The following is a 21,439-nucleotide window of genomic DNA, read 5'->3' on the forward strand; positions in this document are numbered from 1 at the left end:
AGTCGGGATGTAGAGTAGTTCCATCACCCCCAAACACCCTCACGCTGTCCTCTCAGAGTGCCCCCTCCGCCCCCTTCCTGGTGAGCAGTGGTCTGTTCTGTCCCTACTGACTCGTCAAAGGTCCAGGCACCTTCCCTCCGCTCCTGCTGAAGCTGCCCCTTTATGAAGCCACAGGCACTGCCTGTCCCATTGCCACAGGCAGGGCGAAGGCCGTGGAAGGACACGCCGTGGACATTTGAAGACAAGTGTTCCCCACATTGGTAACGTCTGTGCCTCCCCAACGCGTTTCTCAGAAATGCAGGTGGTGCCCTTTTCTCCTGACCTGACTACGATTGAGAACCTTTATCGATGGTGTTTGTGGCTCAAGAGATCCGTTTTGAAGGGCAAAGTTAGTTTTTTCCAAGGCTCTGACCTGCCCGAGGTCTGTTCTCCAGAACCTGGGAGCGGGACGCTGGTTCTGTTCCTCAGAGCGAGGTCAGGGCCGGGGCCGAGTGGGAGGGGCTCTTCAGTGGTTTTGTTGAGGGACAGAGGGCAAAAGTGTTCACGGGGGGCTGGGTGCCCCGACTCGGATGTGAAAAGGTATTTTTGCCTAAGGCAAATTATACTTCCCTTGGAGAGTAACCTTCCCTCCTACCTTTACAGCTGATAATAAAAATGGCTTTTTATGGGACACGAGCGCTTTATGCCATTTCTAATAACCCTGTGGGACACGGAGGACAGTCAGCTGTCCAGGGCCACCTCTGCTAGGAAGAAGTGAATTCAGGCTGTCCCCCGGGGCTGTTTGGCTTTTGTGCTCATAAACCTCAAGAGCCGGTTTGTGTCAACTGTTCCTTGTAAAGTAAACAAACCATCTGATTTAACATTCTAATCACCAGATAGCTTGAAGGCTGGAACACGTCCCCTCCCACAGGCAGCAATCAGGACTGGTGATGGGCATCTGAGGTCAAGGGTGGTCTTGTAGGACTGAGCCCTCAACCGTGGGATCAGAGGCTGTCTCCAGACAGCGTCAGAGCGGAGCTGAAGTGGAGGAGGCCCAGCTGGTGTCAGAGAACGGCTTGGTGGGCGAAAATCCACACAGGCTGCAGGTGGTGTCAGAGTTGTTAGACCCGAAGGTGTCCAGCAGAGAACAGCAGATGCAGCCTGACCTGTGGTGGCGCAGTGGATAAAGCATCGACCTGGAATGCTGAGGTTGCTGGTTCGAAACCCTGGGCTTGCCTGGTCAAGGCACATATGGGAGTTGATGCTTCCTGCTCCTCCCTTTCTCTCTCTCTCTCTCTCTCTCTCTCGCTCTCTTTCTCTCTAAAATTAATAAATAAAAAATTTAAAAAAAAAAAAAAAAAAAAAAAAGAGAACAGCAGATGCAGAGCTGAGCAGAGCCCAAGCCCCAGAAAGGAGTGGTGTTGGTAGACACAGGGCTTTTCAGGAAGACCTGGACGACTAAGCCGTACGAAAGAGAGCCGTTCCCTGGGAATAAAGATGCCCCCACTCCGCCCCGAGGAGGAACAGCAAAATTAGAGTATTTCTACCCTAATAACATATACATCTAAGCCTCAGCAGGATCAAAGCCATGCACGTGTTCTCTATTTTCCTGCTGTCTTGCTTTCTCTTTGGAACAAAATAACATCGTTCAGAGCCTCTACAATTTCTCACCACGATGTCCAGCATCCAATAAAAGAATAACAAGGCATGCTAAGATAAAAGGGCAAATGAACTGAAATCTAAGAAATGATTTTAATTACGCCATCTAACAGACCCACGGGGAATTCAAATATTCCAGCACTGAGCAGACAACAGGGCAGGCAGCCCACCAAGGATGAGAAGAGGACCTGATTCCTTCAGCACTTGGGATGTGCCTTGGAGGCCCTAGGTAAGTCGAGTCAGTGTCAGGGTCAGTCTGAGATTCTCTATGGAGCTGAAGGGTTTGGGGGTGGGGGAAAACCAGGGACTCCTCTGTACGTATTCCTAACCATCCCAATTCCACTTCCATTTACAGATGGGAAACTGAGGCTCAGAGCAGGGCTATGCTTTCCCTGAGACACCCATACTTAGTGGCGAGCACCCAGCATTCCTGCCTTTAAGTTGTGTGTATTTTACTCTGTACCTCAATAAATAAAGTTACTGTGAGGATTCAACAAGCATTGTGAAAAATTGCTTAACCCAGGGCCACTAAATGGAAGCTCATTTTGGACTTGCTAGTCAATGGTTCTCTTCATCCCTCCCTGGTTCTGACAGTGCCTTTAGGAAAACGCACACACTAACAGAGACTGAAGGAGGACAGGGTGGCCAAGGGGCATTTTTAGAAGCCCAGAGAGAGGGGTCTACACTAAAACTTTGCAACAGCCCTGATCTATGAGACACGTATCAACACACTTATTTTAAAGAGCAAGAAATAGAAGCGTGGAGAGCTGAGGGCACCTGCCCACCCTTCCCTCTCCCTTTAAAGAACTCTTTCATTTTTGAGAGCAGAAACAGGCCTAACAGAAGGTTTCTCTCCCCAACCTTCTTAGGCTGGGTCTTCTTAAAGAGTTATTTAAAGTGGGCTGACCCGGCTTTTGTTTTCCTCTCCTGCTTTTTCTTAATCGGATGCCAGACATGATGGCTATAGCTCAGCAGCTATTTTGTCAGCATGAGCATGAAAGCCACAACCCAGGGGTAGCAGAGGAGAAAGCTGGCGGACGACCTATGCCAGTGTACCCTTCTCCCTCCGGACGTCTCGTCAGCACTGAAGCTGCTGTTTCTTGTGTTCTGTGCTAGAGCCAGCACCAGTTTGTCACTGGGCAACACTCACGAAAAGCTTCCGTCTCGCTTGGTGTCTGATAAAAAGGCAGGTTCGAGAGGGTCGTTGCGTTATGCTCACCTGGATTTCTGCAGGGGACAGTGGAGGAGCTCTGGGTCTCCGTCAGTTGATTCCTGCTGGGTTCTGCAGTGGGGCTGACTTCATATATAGCGAGTGACCCCACAGCCGGGGAGACGTGGCACTGAATGATTGACAGCTGGGAAACTGATGAGAAGCCCTCCATCTCAGTGCGTCCGTCCCACAAATTTGAAAGCAAACATTCCCTACAGGAGGCCCCCAGGGATCAGGATGTAAGGACTCACTCAAGCCGGATGTGTCAATATTGTATTTTATACTGTACATCACGGGCATCACCAGATGCAGAGGTGCAGAGAACGTGGAGATCACGGAGAACGTGGGGAGATGGTGCTTGTCTCTCATTCCCTCTGTGTCCTGCTTTGAGATGGTCTCCTCGTCTGTGTCATGATGGAGGGAGGCCTGGGGACAGGAGTGACCGAGGAAGCCACTCTGTCTGCTGAGCGTGGAGGTCAGGGAGGTGGTGTCTGGGCCTCAGTTCAGGAAGCCTTGAGTTCTCGCGGGGCTCTGCCCAGTCTCGCTGTTTGACACTGCACAGCTCTGATGCCCTTTCTGAGCCTCAGTTTCCCCATCTGAAATAATAGTGGTGGTCGCTATTATCGACAGGTAGTTTCCACAAACACTTGTGCAACCTTCCTAGTGTCCCTAGGATATCAACACTATTATTAGTCTCATTTTATAGCACAAGGAAGCTGTGACTCAAGATTAACAATTTTTGCCCGAGGTCATAGAGCTAGTCTACAGTAGAGTCAGGTTTTACATCTAGTTCTATCTTCTGCCCAAGCCTGTAACCTGGACACCGTATCACAGATTTCTCCTTTTAGAGCAGAACGGAGGCCTCCTCGGTGGGCCAGGGGAACCGTCTCTGCCGCACTGAGAAGTCGTTGCCGTGGCATCATTGTCAGGCGCAGTCAAAGGGGCTCTTCTGAGAAGCAATGTGACCTGTCCGAGGTCACACAGCTAGTTAGCACCGATGAGGTCAGACCAGGTCAGCAGAGCCCCCGAGTCCCCTGTCTTCCCCCTGCACCGCCCTGTCCTCCAATGTCTGGGGTGACCTAGGCACCCGGTGACTGTCTGATGAATCAGTGAATGGTTGTCCCCTTAGAACTTCGTTGCTTTCAGCATTTTGGAATTACGGAGAGAAATCAGACCTAAGTCTTGCCTCCTCGGGACTCACTGTCTGTTGAGGTTGACAGACTTGGTCGGCCAGGGTGTAGGTCTTCATTTAGCTATGGATTTTTTTATTTTTCTGTCTGATCACTGTTGTATCCCTGGGATCAAGCATGCTGGGCCTGGTATAGTAGGTTCTCAGTAAACATTTGTTGAATGAATGAGTGATGAGAAGGAGCCTTAAACAGGAAGAGCAGGGTATCTCAGCGAAAGGATCTGCATGTGCAAAGGCACAGCGGTGTGAAACTACACGGTGTGTTGATGGAGGGGCCGGTCCTTCAGAGAGACTACGGGGCAGAGGGCTGCAGCGTGGAGCAGGGTGGGGCAGCGGAGAGGACAAGTGGGGCCTAGAGTGACGTCCAGGAGTTGGCTCTTCATCCACAGGGCACTGGAGGACCCCTGGGAGGAGTGGGGCTGGGGCTGGAGGACACGGCCAGATACCGGACTAGAAAGTGACTTCTGCTGCCGGAGCACGGAGTGAAGGAGGTGAGGTCCAGCCAGGGGCCGCCGGAGCACGCTCCTGCAATGGCCCAGGGAGCGACCCAGGAGCTGAGACAGCGCAGGATGGAGCGAGGGGAACGGGGGGTGGGGGGGCTGCCAGGAGTTCCTGATGGGAGCGGGTGGAGGTGGGCTGCAGGGGTGGGGAGGGGAGGAGCCTGGTTTCTTTCTGAGAAGAGGTGGGGCATCACTGGGAGGCAGGAGAAGGATCAGGTCCTGGGAAAGGGTGAGATCTCTTTGGAGTTCGCCCAGGAGGTGGTGGGGACAGGTGGCCGCAGGAAGGGGCCCAGCCCTGGGGAGGTGCCACGGGGACCTTACTCAGTGAGGAGTGTCATGTGGACGCTGCTGGGCTGCACGCGGCAATGGCCTGTCACCAGATCCCTCCGGCCAAACTCGTCTTTCTCCAGCCAGAACTCCACAGCGAAGCTCATGCGTGCATGTGTCTTCACAGTCTTGTTATTGAAGGGCCTCCTGGGGATGAGAGAGAGGACAGGAGACAGAGAAAGAGCGGGAGGTGGAGGCTGTCAACATGAAGAGTGGCTGTCTGCGTGGACAGTGCTGTCCACACGGAGTCCTTTCAACAAACCGCCCCAGAGGGATGCCACACCCTGCGTGGTAAACCTTGAGGTCAATGATTAAGGAGAAAACTGCTATTAGCCACTGTGGCTTCTGAAAATCCTTTATACAGACCAGCTTAGGGGCCTTTGGGAATGCAAGGGTTGAGATCCACATGGTTATACCGATTTCTGTGACCCACAGCCAGCCGCAGACCCAGACCACAGGCCTGTTCTCAAGCTATGCCTGCCCCGCTCGATAAGTGACCCCACCACCTACCAGGCTGCCCCACCACCTAGCAGGCCGCCCAAGCCCAAACCAGAGGTGCGCTTGATGGCCTCCACCCATCATCTCCACATTCAAACCATCAGCAAGTCATCTTGTCTCTGCTTGTAAAACACACCCTCCTCTGTCACCTTTACTGGGTCCTGGTGACCATCACTGCCTGTCTGGAGACACTCTAGTTTCTCTGGGCTTCCGGCGTGACCTTGGCCTCTCTATAGACCTGTCCCTGGGGCAGCCCAAGGGGCCTAACTCCCCTCTCGCTCAACATTCTCCGCGTGTTTCTCACTGTCCTTGGTTAGAACCCGAACTCCTCACCACAGCCCCCGAGACCTGCAGGGCCCGGCCTCACCTGCTGTCTTGCTCACCTGGCCACACAGGACCTGTGCTTTTCCTCAAACACACCGATTTCTCTCCTATCTCCAGGTCTTTCCAGCCCCCTCCCCACCCGCATGCCTCTTACGTCACATGCTTCCTCATTCTGGTTGGTACCTAAGGTCCTAGTGTCCTAGGTTTTGTCCTTCCTTCCTTCCTTCCTCCCTCCCTCCCTCCCTCCCTCCCTCCCTTCCCTTCCCTTTCCTTCTTTCCTTCCTTCCTTCCTTCCTTCCTTCCTTCCTTCCTTCCTTCCTTCCTTCCTTCCTTCCTTCCTTCCATTTTTACAGAGACAGAGAGAGAGTCAGAGAGAGGAATAGACAGGGACAGACAAACAGGAACGAAGAGAGATGAGAAGCATCAATCAGTGCCTTCTCTCAAATGGTCATGACTTCACTTAACCCTTACTTCACTTCACAACCCTACATTTAGTTGTTCATTGATTGCTCTCTTATATGTGCCTTGACGGTGGGCCTTTAGCAGACCAAGTAACCCCTTGCTCGAGCCAGCGACCTCGGATCCAAGCTGGTGAGCTTTGCTCAAACCAGATAAGCTTGCGCTCAAGCTGGTGATCTTGAGGTATCGAATCTGGGTCCTCTGCATCCCAGTTCGACGCTCTATCCACTGTGCCAATGCCTGGTCAGCCAGGGGGTTACTTTTTTAGATGGGTCCTCTTGATCAGCCCCCTCACACACCCTTTATCTTGATCAAACTGCCTTCATCTCCCTCCACCTGAGATTGGTTATTTACTTTCGTGACCTATCTCAAGAATGAGGATTAAGGTCCCAAAAGGCAGTGACGGTGTGTCTTGTTCATAGCTGTGCACTCAGTACCCAGCCCAGGTCCTGTTACACATTAAGTGCTCTATAAATATTTGTGACAGTTGTTTAAGGAATGAATGAAGGGAGGTGATCGTGGCTGCACCCATCCAGGAACACCCTGCTGGTGAGGGGTGGCCCCACTAAAATGGAGAGAGAGGGGATTGGAGGCAGAGAGAAGGGAGCCCCAGGCACAGCAGGCTGGAATAATGGGGTGCTGGGGCCGAGGAGCTTTAAGCCTGGGAAGCTGGGGAGGCCTGCACCCCTCAGGAAGGAGGCATGGAAATGGAGGTGAGCAGGACAGGCCCAGTTCTGTGAGGGTGATTGTACCTACTGATGGACATGCACCCACCATGTGTGGCAGAGAAAACCCCAAAACTGCCAGCAACAGGGACAATCGTGACCATTTCACTGAGGCGGACTCAGGGCTGAAGGTTAGACAGCTCAAATGCTTTGGAAAGAGTCACACAGCCATCAAAAAATAGAGTGGAGTTCACATGTCTGACTCCAGTCCTTAGTTTTTGGGGCTCCCAGTTGTTTATCCAGCTGTGCTCTGGGCACCCATGTTATAGATTAAGCCAGAGCAGTCCAGCATTTTCCCCAAGGTTGGTAGCAGAGCCAAGATTTTTTTTGTTTATCTGAGAGGCAGGGAGAGAAAGAGACAGAATCCCACATGTGCCCAGACCAGGATCCACCAAGCAAGCCACCTTTGGGGTGATGCTATGCCATCTGGGGTCATTGCTTTGTTGCTCAGCAACCAAGCTATTTTAGCTCCTTAGGAAAGGCCATGGTGCCATCCTCAGTGCACAAAGCCGACTTGCTCAAATGACCCATGGCTGGAGGAGGGTGGGGAGAAAGAATGAGAGAAAGAGGGAGAGAAGGAAGAGGGAGAAGGGTAGGGGGAAGAAGCAGGCGGTCACTTTTCCTGTGTATACTCACCGGGAATCGAGCCCGGGCATCCACAGCGTCGATTACCCAAGGCTCTACCACTGAACCAACCAGCCAGAGCCAGAGCCAAGATTTCAGTGCAGAAACTTTTACTCCCAACCCTTCATTCTTACTTACTCTGCTATGCTGCCTCTCCAAATACCCCTTGTATGTGACATCTCCTCCTTCCAATCTTCCTTCCTTCTCTCTACCTAGAACGTGCACTTCCATTCCCCAGCTCTCCCCTCTGACCCAGAGCTCTATAAAGAGTTCCAGGGTTGGGGTTCAGGGTCTCACCCGCCTTCTCGCTGCTCCTGGAGGCTCGTGCCACCACCGGTTAGCCAGCCCACCATGCCCGGGGCCACCTGCTCAGAGGCCTTCAGACTGTCCAGGAGGCAGATGTTCCGAATCCGGCCCTCTGCGTTGTGCTTCATGAGGCCCAGGGTAATAACTGGAAACAGAGGAGGGATCAGTGACATTGTACAAGGTCACAGACAAGGCAGGGGACTTGGAATCAGGAGGTCAGAGTTGCAGGCTGGAGCATCCACTCCTTACTGTGAGATTAAGTACATGGCACCCCGAGGCCCCCAACCCCGAGATCCACATTCTTCATCTGTGAGGTTCAGCTGTGCAGGGGCGATGTGACATTCCTCAGAGGGTCTGGCCGGGAACAGCTGCTTAAAGGGGATATGCTGGTTGAAGTGTCACCCGTGCCAGAGCCTATCATAGATGCAGGTCACAGTGGATGCTGGGTGAAGATTAACATAGGTGGGCAAATCAGGAGAGAAGAAATGTCAACCCTCTCGCGCCACACCCAACATAAACTGCAGGACGGAGTGCAGCTCCCAGCAGAAAACAACGCACTTCTAAAGGGAAGGGGAGTTGAAAGCTGTGGACATGTCTAAGTTCTGCCTCTCTTGGCTCCAGACTCTCCTGCTCAGAGTCAGGGTACGAATCTAACAAACCTCAGTGCTCCCCACGGGACACACCTATTTCACTGACTTGACCCTTTCTATGATCAGGACCCACGCTCTGGGCCACCGCAGAGCAGCGGGAGCCATTGTTGCACCACACCCTCCTCCCCCAGAGGCCGGCTTCCAGACCCCTGTTCAGCACCCCCTGTTTCTGCTGCCTCTAAAGAAAAGGTGTGTCTGCAGCCACAGATCTGGGTTCAACTCTTAGCTCTGTTAGCTCCCTGATTCTGGACTTCCTCATCTGTGTGATAGGGACAGTAATCATACCCATCTCACAGGATTCTTGTGAGGAACATTGAGGACTGTCATCCACAGAATATTTACTGAGCGTCTACTGGGTGTCAGGCCCTGTGCTGGGCACCAAAGACACAGACCAGCTTTCTGTGTGGTAGGAGAGACATAATTAACTAAGTAGTTTCAAAGATAGAGTGAGACTATAAGTATGCCTAGAACTCTTATAATTTTTTGTTAATGATGATAGTAGCAGTTGGGAATTGGTGAGCAACAGACACTACTAGTTGACAGTCCAATATTCCATCCATACACACACCTACCCACCCATCTATCAACCCATCCATCTGCCCATCTTTCCTTCCATTCAACCATCCTGTCATTTCCATCCAAACTCTGTTTTGATTCAGGCACTATCTCCATTTCCTGGTCCAGGTGAGGCTGTTAATCACCTGAGCCACCATTGCATGGTGACTCTTTCAGGTTCAAAGTTGTCCTGTGACCCAGGTTGGTCTTATCAGACTAAACAGAAGATCTTGGGTTTCATGTTTGAGGAGGAGGTTTCTTTCTTTTTCTTCCAGTGGAAAGGAACAGGCAGCCTTCAGTTCCAAGGCCACCGGCCACCATTTCCTACCATACTGGAAACCAGCAGCCTGAGGCTGAAATCATGATGCTAACAGCACTAAGGGAAATGGACCAAATCCGGTTCTGAATGGCAGCTTTGAGCTGCTGACTGAACCAGACCTGCAGCTGGCCTTGCCTGAGACTTTCAGTTCTGGGAAATGACTGTTTTTCTGTTTGAGCCAGGTCGAGTTAGGTTTTCTGTTATTTGTAGCTAAGCACTGATACGTGAGAGGTGGTTGTAGCGATAAACATATTCGCAGCTAGAATAGTGCTGTGCATGTACTTTTCTTCATTGAGTCTCAAAAGCAGCCCAGGTAATTGAAAAAGATGGCAGCGGAGTAGGAAGATGCATAGACGCCCAGCTCTCACCACCAAACTGGAATACAAATCAATTTAGCAAAAATCAGCATGAAAAACCAACTCTGAACTGCAATAACAGCTCTCAAAAACCAAGGAGCAAAGAAGAAGCCACAACAATCCTGGTAGGGAGCGCCTGAATCACCTCTGCTTACAGGAACGGAGGGGGGGTGTGAGGCTGAGAGCCCAGAGGGGATCTCACACAGGGAAAAGAGCAGAAACTACTACTCACAGCCACTTGCCTGGTGACCAGGGAGCGAGGTGTGTTGAAAAGACCAGCTTATCTCCCAAGTGGAAAGGACAGGGAGAGGGACAGACTGTGAGGGGCTAAGGAATGCACGAAACGATCTAAAAAAGCTGACTTGTCCATGCTGGAGGCAGCCATAGCTGGGGGAGGGACTGAACATTTCACAAAACAGAGCTGAAGTGCTTCTGGATCAGAGATCTCCAGACATCTATCCAGCTCCAATCAGCACAACAAGACACAGCTGAAAACAAGAAGTGAGGAGGAAGGGCAGTAACTCAGGTCTCCATGGAGATCTGAGATACACCTCCCCCTACTGAAGCTGAGGAAACACCCTGCCCCCAGTGAGATTAGCTGGCTAAAGAGGCCTTCAGAGTCTCAGGTTACACCCATCGCATTCCTGGATACAGTTTCAAGGAAGCCCCCTGCTGAGATCAGTAAACAAGACTATCACCTGTTAAGAAAACAAACAAATCAAGACTTCAAAGCTGCCCAAATCCGATAGTGGATTACAGATAACAGCTGATACCAACCCAAGAAGACCTGGAAATAACACAACTGAAAACTGGAGGCAGACAACACCAAGCCTAGACTCAACCAACTCTACAAATAAAACACCCAAAAACAGATGATGAGAAGACAAAGAAGTACAATCCAAATGAAACCACAAGAGACACCTTCAAGAGATGAACTGAGTGATATGGAAATAATCAAACTTCCAGATGCGGAGTTCAAAATAATGATTGTAAGGATGCTTAGGGATCTTAGAACAACAATGGATGGTCATTATGAACACCTAAATAAAGAAATAGCAAGAATAAAAAAGAATCAGTCAGAGATGACAAATACAATATCAGAAATAAAGACCACAATGGAAGGAATTAAAAACAGGATAGATAGAGCAGAGGATCGAATCAGCGAGTTAGAGGACAACTGGAATGAAGGAATGAAAGCAGAGAAGAAAAGAGACTCAGAAAGTCAGAGGAAACTCTTAGAGAGCTCTGTGACAACATGAAGAGAAATAACATCTGCATCATAGGGGTTCCTGAAGAAGAAGAAAAGGAACAAGGAATAGAGATGTTGTTCAATCATATCATAGCTGAAAATTTCCCTAAATTAATGCAAGAGAAGCTCTCACAAGTCCAAGAAGCACAGAGGACTCCATTAAAGAGAAACCCAAAGAAACCTACACCAAGACACATCATAATTAAAATACCAAAGCTAAGCGATAAAGAGAAAATATTAAAAGCTGCAAGAGAAAAAAAAGTTATCACCTACAAAGGAGCCCCCATAAGGATGACATCCAAATTCTCAAAAGAAACACTTGAGGCCAGAAGGGAATGGCAAGAAATATTCAAAGTAATGCAGAACAAGAACCTACAACCAAGACTACTTTATCCAGCAAGGCTATCGTTTAAAATCGAAGGAGAAATAAAAAGCTTCCCAGACAAAAAACAACTCAAGGAATTCATTACAACCAAACCAATACTGCAGGAAACGTTAAGGGGCCTGTTGTAAACAGATCAAAGTGGGAAAAGAATATAGCAAAAAAGGGAATACACCTTTAAAGAAGAAAATGGCAATAAACAACTACATATCAATAATAACCTTAAATGTAAATGGATTAAATGATCCAATCAAAAGACATAGGGTAGCTGCGTGGATAAGAAAACAGGACCCATACATATGTTGTCTACAAGAGACACACCTTAGAACAAAAGACACACATAGATTGAAGGTAAAAGGATGGAAAAAAACATTTCATGCAAACGGAAATGAAAAAAAAACTGGGGTAGCAATACTTATATCAGACAAATTGGACTTTAAAACAAAGGATATAGTAAGAGATAAAGAAGGCCACTACATAATGATAAAGGGAGTAATCCAACAGGAAGATATAACTATTATAAATATCTATGCACCTAATATAGGAGCACCCAAATATATAAAGCAGACTTTGATGGATTTAAAGGGCGAGATCAACAGCAATACTATAATAGTAGGGGATTTCAATACCCCACTAACATCACTAGATAGGTCCTCAAGAAAGAAAATTAACAAAGAAACAGCAGACTTATTGGAAACACTAGATCAACTCGATTTAATAGATATCTTCAGAACCTTTCACCCTAAAGCAGCAGAATATACATTCTTTTCAAGTGCTCACGGTACATTCTCTAGGATAGACCACATGTTAGGGCACAAAAGTGCTCTCAACAAATTTAAGAAGACTGAAATCATATCAAGCACTTTCTCCAATCACAACGGCATGAAACTAGAAATGAACCACAACAGAAAAGCTCAAAAATTCTCAAACACATGGAAACTAAATAGCAGGTTGTTAAATAATGAATGGATTAAGAATGAGATCAAAGAAGAAATAAAAAAATTCCTAGAAATGAATGACAATGAGCATACAACAACTCAAAATTTATGGGACACAGCGAAAACAGTGCTGAGAGGGAAGTTCATAGCACCACAGGCTCACTTTCAGAAGCTAGAAAAAGCTCAAATAAACAACTTAACCCTGCATCTAAAAGAATTAGAAAAATAACAGCAAGTAAAGCCCAGAGCTACTAGAAGGAAGAAAATAATAAAGATCAGAGCAGAAATAAATGACATAGAGGCTAAAGAAACAATACAGAGGATCAATGAAACTAAGAGCTGGTTCTTTGAAAAGGTAAACAAGATTGATGAACCTTTAACTAGACTCACAAAGAAAAAGAGAGAGAGGACTCAAATAAATAAAATTAGAAATGAGAGAGGAGAAATAACAACTGACACAACAGAAATACAAAATATTGTAAGAAAATACTATGAAGAAATGTATGCCAAAAAACTAGACAACCTAGATGAAATGGACAAATTCCTTGAAACATACAATCTTCCAAAAATCAATCTGGAAGAATCAGAAAACCTAAACAGACTGATTACAACAAATGAGATTGAAACAGTTATCAAAAAACTCCCAACAAAGAAAAGTCCGGGGCCCGATGGCTTCACAACGGAATTCTACCAAATATTCAAAGAAGAACTAACTCCTATCCTTCTCAAACTATTTCAAAAAATTCAAGAGGAAGGAAGACTTCCAAGCTCCTTTTATGAGGCAAGCATAATTCTGATTCCAAAACCAGGCGAAGACAACACAAAGAAAGAAAATTATAGGCCAATATCTCTGATGAATATAGATGGAAAAATCCTCAACAAAATATTAGCAAACTGGATCCAACAATATATGGAAAAATCATACACCATGATCAAGTGGGATTTATTCTGGGGAGTCAAGGCTGGTACAATATTTGCAAATCAATCAATGTGATTCATCACATAAACAAAAAGAAGGAGAAAACCTATATGATAATTTCAATAGATGCAGAAAAAGCATTTGATAAAATCCAGCACCCATTCATGATCAAAACTCTCAGCAAAGTGGGAATACAGGGAACATACCTCAACATGATAAAAGCCATCTATGAGAAACCCACAGCCAACATCATACTCAATGGGCAAAAATTAAAAGCAATACCCTTAAGATCAGGAACAAGGCAGGGGTGCCCCCTTTCACCACTCTTATTTAACATGGTCCTGGAAGTCCTAGCCACAGCAATCAGACAAGAAGAAGAAATAAAAGGCATTCAAGTTGGAAAAGAAGTAGTAAAACTATCATTATTTGCAGATGATATGATATTGTATATAGAAAACCCTAAAGTCTCAGTCAAAAAGCTACTGGACCTGATAAATGAATTCAGCAAAGTGGCAGGATATAAAATCAATACTCAGAAATCAGAGGCATTTTTATACACCAACAATGAACAGTCAGAAAGAGAAATTAAGGAAACAATCCCCTTCACAATTACAACCAAAAAAATAAAGTACCTAGGAATAAACTTAACCAGAGAGACTAAAGACTTGTACTCGGAAAACTACAAAGCATTGATAAAAGAAATCAAGGAAGATACAAACAAGTGGAAGCATATACCGTGCTCATGGTTAGGAAGAATAAACATCATTAAAATGTCTATATTACCCAAAGCAATCTATAAATTCAATGCAATACCAATTAAAATACCAATGACATACTTCAAAGATATAGACCACATATTCCAAAAATTTATATGGAACCAAAAGAGAACATGAATAGCCTCAGCAATCTTAAAAAAGAAGAATAAAGTGGGAGGTATCACACTTCCTGATATCAAGGCCATTGTACTCAAAACAGCCTGGTACTGGCATAAGAACAGGCATATAGATGAATGGAACAGAACAGAGAACACAGAAATAAACCCACAGTTCTATGGACAACTGATATTTGACAAAGGAGGTAAGAGCATACAATGGAGTAAAGACAGCCTCTTTAACAAATTGTGTTGGGAAAATTGGACAGCTACCTGCAAAGAAATGAAACTAGATCACCAGCTTACACCACTTACAAAAATAAACTCAAAATGGATAAAAGACTTAAATGTAGGTCGTGAAACCATAAGCATCTTAGAAGAAAACATAGGCAGTAAGCTCTCGGACATCTCTCGGAGCACTATATTTGCCGATTTATCTCCACGGGGAAGTGAAATAAAAGACAGGATAAACAAATGGGACTACATCAAACTAAAAAGCTTTTGCACAGCTAAAGACAAGAACAGAATAAAAAGACAAACTACACAATGGGAGAACACATTTGACAATACGTCTGATAAGGGGTTAATAACCAAAATTTATAAAGAACTTGTAAATCTCAACACCAGGAAGACAAACAATCCAATCCAAAAATGGGCAAAAGAGATGAATAGACACTTCTCCAAAGAGGGCATACAGATGGCCAATAGGCATATGAAAAAATGCTCAACATCACTAATCATTAGAGAAATACAAATTATTTTTTTTTTTATTTTTTTTTTTAAATAAATTTTTATTAATGGTAATGGGATGACATTAATAAATCAGGGTACATATATTCAAAGAAAACATGTCTAGGTTATTTTGTCATTAAATTATGTTGCATACCCCTCGCCCAAAGTCAGATTGTCCTTCGCCACCCTCTATCTAGTTCTCTGTGCCCCTCCCCCTCCCCCTAACTCTCCCCCTGTCCTCCCTCCCCCCACCCCTGGTAACCACCACACTCTTGTCCATGTCTCTTAGTCTCATTTTTATGTTCCACCAATGTATGGAATCATGTAGTTCTTGTTTTTTTCTGATTTACTTATTTCACTCCTTATAATGTTATCAAGATCCCACCATTTTGCTGTAAATGATCTGATGTCATCGTTGCTTATGGCTGAGTAGTATTCCATAGTGTATATGTGCCACATCTTCTTTATCCAGTCTTCTATTGAAGGGCTTTTTGGTTGTTTCCATGTCTTGGCCACTGTGAACAGTGCTGCAATGAACATGGGGCTACATGTGTCTTCACGTATCAATGTTTCTGAGGTTTTGGGGTATATACCCAGTAGAGGGATTGCTGGGTCATAAGGTAGTTCTATTTGCAGTTTTTTGAGGAACCACCATACTTTCCTCCATAATGGTTGTACTACTTTACAGTCCCACCAACAGTGAATGAGGGTTCCTTTTTCTCCACAGCCTCTCCAACATTTGCTATTACCCGTCTTGTTGATCATAGCTAATCTAACAGGGGTGAGGTGGTATCTCATTGTAGTTTTGATTTGCATTTCCCTAATAACTAATGAAGCTGAGCATTTTTTCATATATCTGTTGGCCATTTGTATCTCTTCCTGGGAGAAGTGTCTATTCATGTCTTCTTCCCATTTTTTTATTGGATTGTTTGTTTGTTTGTTGTTGAGTTTTATGAGTTCTTTGTAAATTTTGGAAATTAGGCCCTTATCTGAGCTGTTGTTTGAAAATATCATTTCCCATTTAGTTGGCTGTCTGTTTATTTTGATATCAGTTTCTCTTGCTGAGCAAAAACTTTTTATTCTGATGTAGTCCCATTCATTTATCTTTGCCTTCACTTCTCTTGCCATTGGAGTCAAGTTCATAAAATGTTCTTTAAAACCCAGGTCCATGAGTTTAGTACCTATGTCTTCTTCTATGTACTTTATTGTTTCAGGTCTTATATTTAGGTCTTTGATCCATTTTGAATTAATTTTAGTACATGGGGACAGGCTGTAGTCGAGTTTCATTCTTTTGCATGTGGCTTTCCAGTTTTCCCAACACCATTTGTTGAAGAGGCTTTCTTTTCTCCATTGTGTGTTGTTGGCCCCTTTATCAAAGATTATTTGACCATATATATGTGGTTTTATTTCTGGGCTTTCTATTCTGTTCCATTGGTCTGAGTGTCTATTTTTCTGCCAATACCATGCTGTTTTGATTATTGTGGCCCTATAATATAGTTTAAAGTCAGGTATTGTAATGCCCCCAGCTTCATTCTTTTTCCTTAGGATTGTTTTGGCTATTCGGGGTTTTTTATAGTTCCATATAAATCTGATGATTTTTTGTTCCATTTCTTTAAAAAATCCCATAGGGATTTTGATGGGAATTGCATTAAATTTGTATATTGCTTTGGGTAATATGGCCATTTTGATTATATTTATTCTTCCTATCCAAGAACAAGGAATATTTTTCCATCTCATTGTATCTTTTTCGATTTCTCTTAACAATGCTTTGTAATTTTCATTATATAGGTCCTTTACATTCTTTGTTATGTTTATTCCTAGGTATTTTATTTTTTTTGTTGCAATCGTGAAGGGGATTATTTTTTTGAGTTCGTTTTCTAATATTTCATTGTTGGCATAGAGAAAGGCTATGGACTTCTGTATGTTAATTTTGTATCCTGCGACCTTACTGTATTGGTTTATTGTTTCTAATAATCTTTTTGTGGAGTCCTTCGGGTTTTCGATGTATAGGATCATATCATCAGCAAAAAGTGATACCTTTACTTCTTCTTTTCCAATATGGATGCCTTTTATTTCTTTGTCTTGTCTGATTGCTCTGGCCAGAACTTCTAGCACCACGTTAAATAAGAGTGGAGAGAGTGGACAACCCTGTCTTGTTCCTGATTTAAGGTAGAAAGTCCTCAGTTTTATGCCATTTAAAATGATGTTGGCTGATGGTTTATCATATATGGCCTTTATCATGTTGAGATATTTTCCTTCTATACCCATTTTGTTGAGAGTCTTAAACATAAAATTGTGTTGTATTTTATCAAAAGCCTTTTCTGCATCTATTGATAAGATCATATGGTTTTTGTTCTTTGTTTTGTTGATATGGTGTATTACGTTAACCGTTTTGCGTATGTTGAACCATCCTTGAGATTCTGGGATGAATCCCACTTGATCATGATGTATTATTTTTTTAATATGTTGTTGTATTCGGTTTGCCAGTATTTTGTTTAGAATTTTAGCATCTGTATTCATTAGAGATATTGGTCTGTAGTTTTCTTTCTTTGTGCCATCCTTGCCAGGTTTTGGTATGAGGGTTATGTTGGCCTCATAAAATGTGTTTGGAAGTATTGCTTCTTCTTCAATTTTTTGGAAGACTTTCAGTAGAATAGGAACCAAGTCTTCTTTGAATGTTTGATAGATTTCACTAGTATAACCGTCTGGGCCTGGACTTTTATTTTTGGGGAGTTTTTTAATAGTTTTTTCTATTTCCTCCCTGCTGATTGGTCTGTTTAGGCTTTCTGCTTCTTCATGACTCAGTCTAGGAAGGTTGTATTGTTCTAGGAATTTATCCATTTCTTCTAGATTGTTGTATTTGGTGGCATATAATTTTTCATAGTATTCTACAATAATTCTTTGTATATCTATGATGTCTGTGGTGATCTCTCCTCTTTCATTTTGGATTTTATTTATTTGAGTCCTGTGCCTTTTTTCCTTGGTGAGTCTTGCCAAGGGTTTGTCAATTTTGTTGATCTTTTCAAAGAACCAGCTCCTTGTTTTATTGATTTTTTCTATAGTTTTTCTGTTCTCTATTTCATTTATTTCTGCTCTGATTTTTATTATCTCTTTTCTTCGGCTGGTTTTGGGTTGTCTTTGTTCTTCTTTTTCTAGTTCCTTAAGGTGTGAAGTTAAGTGGTTTACTTCGGCTCTCTCTTGTTTGTTCATATAGGCCTGAAGTGATATGAACTTTCCTCTTATTACTGCTTTTGCAGCATCCCAGAGATTCTGATATGTCGTATTTTCATTTTCATTTGTCTGTATGTATCTTTTGATCTCTGCGCTTATTTCTTCTTTGACCCATTCATTTTTTAGAAGTATGTTGTTTAGTTTCCACATTTTTGTGGTTTTTTCCCCCTCTTTTTTGCAGTTGAATTCTAGTTTCAAGGCTTTATGATCAGAAAATATGCTTGGTACAATTTCAATTTTTCTAAATTTGCTGATATTGTCTTTGTGGCCCAACATATGGTCAATTCTTGAGAATGTTCCATGTACACTAGAGAAAAATGTATACTCTGTCGCTTTGGGATGAAGTGTCCTGTAGATGTCTATCATATCCAGGTGTTCTAGTATTTCGTTCAAGGCCACTATATCTTTATTGATTCTCTGTTTGGATGACCGATCTAGAGCCGTCAGCGGAGTATTGAGGTCTCCAAGTATGATTGTATTTTTGTTTTAAGGTCAATAAGTAGCTGTCTTATATATTTTGGTGCTCCTTGGTTTGGTGCATATATATTAAGGATTGTTATGTCTTCTTGATTCAGTGTCCCCTTAATCATTATGAAGTGACCATTTTTGTCTCTGAGTACTTTTTCTGTCTTGTAGTCAGCATTATCAGATATGAGTATTGCTACACCTGCTTTTTTTTGGGTGTTGTTTGCTTGGAGTATTGTTTTCCAGCCTTTCACTTTGAATTTGTTTTTATCCTTGTTGCTTAGATGTGTTTCTTGTAGGCAGCATATAGTTGGATTTTCTTTTTTAATCCATTCTGCTACTCTGTGTCTTTTTATTGGTAAGTTTAATCCATTTACATTTAGTGTAATTATTGACACTTGTGAGTTCCCTACTGCCATTTTATAAATTGCTTTCTGTTAGTTTTGTATCTAGTTTGATTCTTCTCTTTTGTTTTTCTATCATTTGTTTCTGTTTGTTTGTGTTCCATACTTCTTTCCTCTGTTGCTACCTTTTTTAAGTCATGTGTTTTTGTGGTGGTTTTTTCTAGGGTGGTTACCATTAAGTAATGAAAAGGGTACCTACCATATTCATTGTAGTACCCTATCTTATAAGTATTTCTGCACTTCATCGTCCTTTGCTACTGTTAATCTCCATTCTCTCCCCCCCTTTTTTTTTTCCTTTGTTGTCACAGTTTAAGTTTGGTTTTATTGTGTTCTTGGTGGAGCTGTTACTTGTGGTGTTGTTTTCTTTTGTTCTTTGAATCTGGTTGGAAAACCCCCTTTAGTAGAGAAATACAAATTAAAACCACAATGAGATATCACCTCACACCAGTCAGAATGGCGCTCATCAACAAAACAACACAGAATAACTGCTGGCGAGGATGTGGAGAAAGGGAACCCTCCTGCACTGCTGGTGGGAATGCAGACTGGTGCAGCCACTGTGGAAAACAGTATGGAGATTCCTCAAAAAACTGAAAATCGAACTGCCTTTTGACCCAGCTATCCCACTTTTAGGAATATACCCCAAGGACACCATAGAACAGCTCCAAAAGGAGAAATGCACCCCCATGTTTATGGCAGCATTGTTCACAATAGCGAAGATCTGGAAACAGCCCAAGTGTCCGTCAGAGGACGAGTGGATTAAAAAGCTTTGGTACATTTATACTATGGAGTACTACTCAGCCATAAGAAATGATGACATCGGATCATTTACAATAACATGGATGGACCTTGATAACATTATACGGAGTGAAATAAGTAAATCAGAAAAAAACTAAGAACTATATGAATCCATACATAGAAGGGACATAAAAATGAGACTCAGAGACATGAACAAGAATGTGATGGCAACAGGGGTGGGGGGTGGGGGGAAGGGGGATGGGGTGAAGAAGGAGAGAGAAGTTGGGGGAGGGGAGGGGCACAAAGAAAACCAGATAAAAGGTGACAGAAGACAATTTAGCTTTGGGGGAGGGGTATACAGCACAATTAAATGTCAAAATAATCTAGAGATGTTTTCTTTCAACATATGTACCCTGATTTATCAATGTCACTGCATTAAATTTAATAAATAAATTAAAAACAAACAAACAAAAAAGCAGCCCAGGTAATAGCGTTCTAGCTCACCCATTGTACAGATGAGGATCCCTGGGCTCATAACTATGAGTGTATATATTTGATATAAACCGAATTAAATGGATACAGTTAGAGCAAACCATGACATGCGAAGTTGTGATGAAGGAAAAAAAGAAACAGTGATAAACTGTAAGTATTAAGAAATAGAAATAGTCATTGAAGATCTCATTTCCCTAAATACACAGAACCAGGACCGGCTGGGCCTGGGGCAGAGTGATCAGAGAGCGCTCACCCATATCTGTGTCCGTTCGTGAACCTCGTACTCAACTTCACGGAGCTTATTTTGTTGCTGAGGAAGTCATTCAATGATCCTTTTAGGTCAGGGGTCACCGGGCTGGGAGGAACGTCTGCGCCTGGGGGTCCTTGGGTTAAAGTTGAGAAAGAAACATGGGCCTCAAAACCCGGCCTGACCTGTGGTGGCGCAGTGGATAAAGCATCGACCTGGAAATGCTGAGGTCCCCGGTTCGAAACCCTGGGCTTGCCTGGTCAAGGCACATATGGGAGATGATGCTTCCAGCTCCTCCCCACCTTCTCTCTCTGTCTCTCTCTCCTCTCTCTCTCCCTCTCTTCCTTTCGCTCTCCTCTCTAAAATGAATAAATAAAATAAAATAAAATTTAAAAAAAACTAAAACAAAAACAAAAACAAAAAACCCCCAAAAAACCCAATTTGACGGTCACTGCCCCAAATTCCCGGACACGACCTTGACCTCTGAACACGTCCCACACGTGGCGCGTTTACTTCTCATTCATCAGGTCTGCCTGTCCTGCGTGGGCGCCCCAGGTTCTAGACACAGTCGTTTAGCAGATATTTATGGGGTCTCCTATGTGCAGGAGCCGTGCCAAAGGGGCGGGGCTGCGTGGGTGGAAACCGGAGGACCCTCCGCCCTCACCGAGCCGACAGGCTGGTGGTTGGTGAGGAGGCAGGAGCCCTAGGGGTGAAGATGGGATGTGAGGGTGATGGGGTGTCACCTGGAGAGTCTCTGGGCAGAGGCTGTTTGCCAAGGGGCCTGGAAAGAAGTGTCAATGTTCTAAGCACTGCGGCTATAGCGGTGCATTCCGAGGGGCGCGCGCTCTGCGGAGGAGGGAAGAGCACGGGCAGGCTGAGCACCCAGAGGGCGGGCGGAGGGCACTAGTTCAGGCCGAGGAAGGTCTTTCTGCAAAATTGACGTCTTAGCCGAGACCTGAGGAAGGGAGGGCGCCCTGTGGATCGTTAGGGGAAGGCTGTTTTAAGCAGAGGGAACAGCGCCTGCAAAGGTTCTTCAGTGTGTTTCGTGTGCTTCGGGGGCCACGGTGGTCAGAGGGGAGTGAGTGTGGGGGAAG

General features: G+C 44.5%; 3 protein-coding genes across 3 annotated transcripts in view; 2 read left to right on the top strand and 1 right to left on the bottom strand.

The window, feature by feature from the left end:
* The window catches only part of LOC136406650 (BPI fold-containing family B member 1-like), a 202,438-nt gene that overhangs the window by 32,516 nt on the left and 148,483 nt on the right, over window positions 1–21,439 (top strand). The window lies entirely within an intron of this gene.
* Window positions 1–21,439, top strand: part of LOC136405093 (BPI fold-containing family A member 1-like) — a 228,069-nt gene that overhangs the window by 4,234 nt on the left and 202,396 nt on the right. The window lies entirely within an intron of this gene.
* Window positions 4,289–21,157, bottom strand: LOC136405671 (BPI fold-containing family A member 3-like). The gene is made up of 5 exons (XM_066385145.1): window positions 21,089–21,157; window positions 20,352–20,481; window positions 7,792–7,945; window positions 4,859–5,011; window positions 4,289–4,562 (listed from the first exon to the last, which is right to left on the bottom strand). Exons 2-5 carry the CDS (start codon window positions 20,353–20,355, stop codon window positions 4,289–4,291), a joined length of 585 nt encoding a protein of 194 aa, XP_066241242.1. The 5' UTR covers window positions 20,356–20,481; window positions 21,089–21,157.

This window comes from Saccopteryx leptura, chromosome 5 (assembly GCF_036850995.1).
Source record: "Saccopteryx leptura isolate mSacLep1 chromosome 5, mSacLep1_pri_phased_curated, whole genome shotgun sequence".
NCBI lineage: Eukaryota > Metazoa > Chordata > Mammalia > Chiroptera > Emballonuridae > Saccopteryx > Saccopteryx leptura.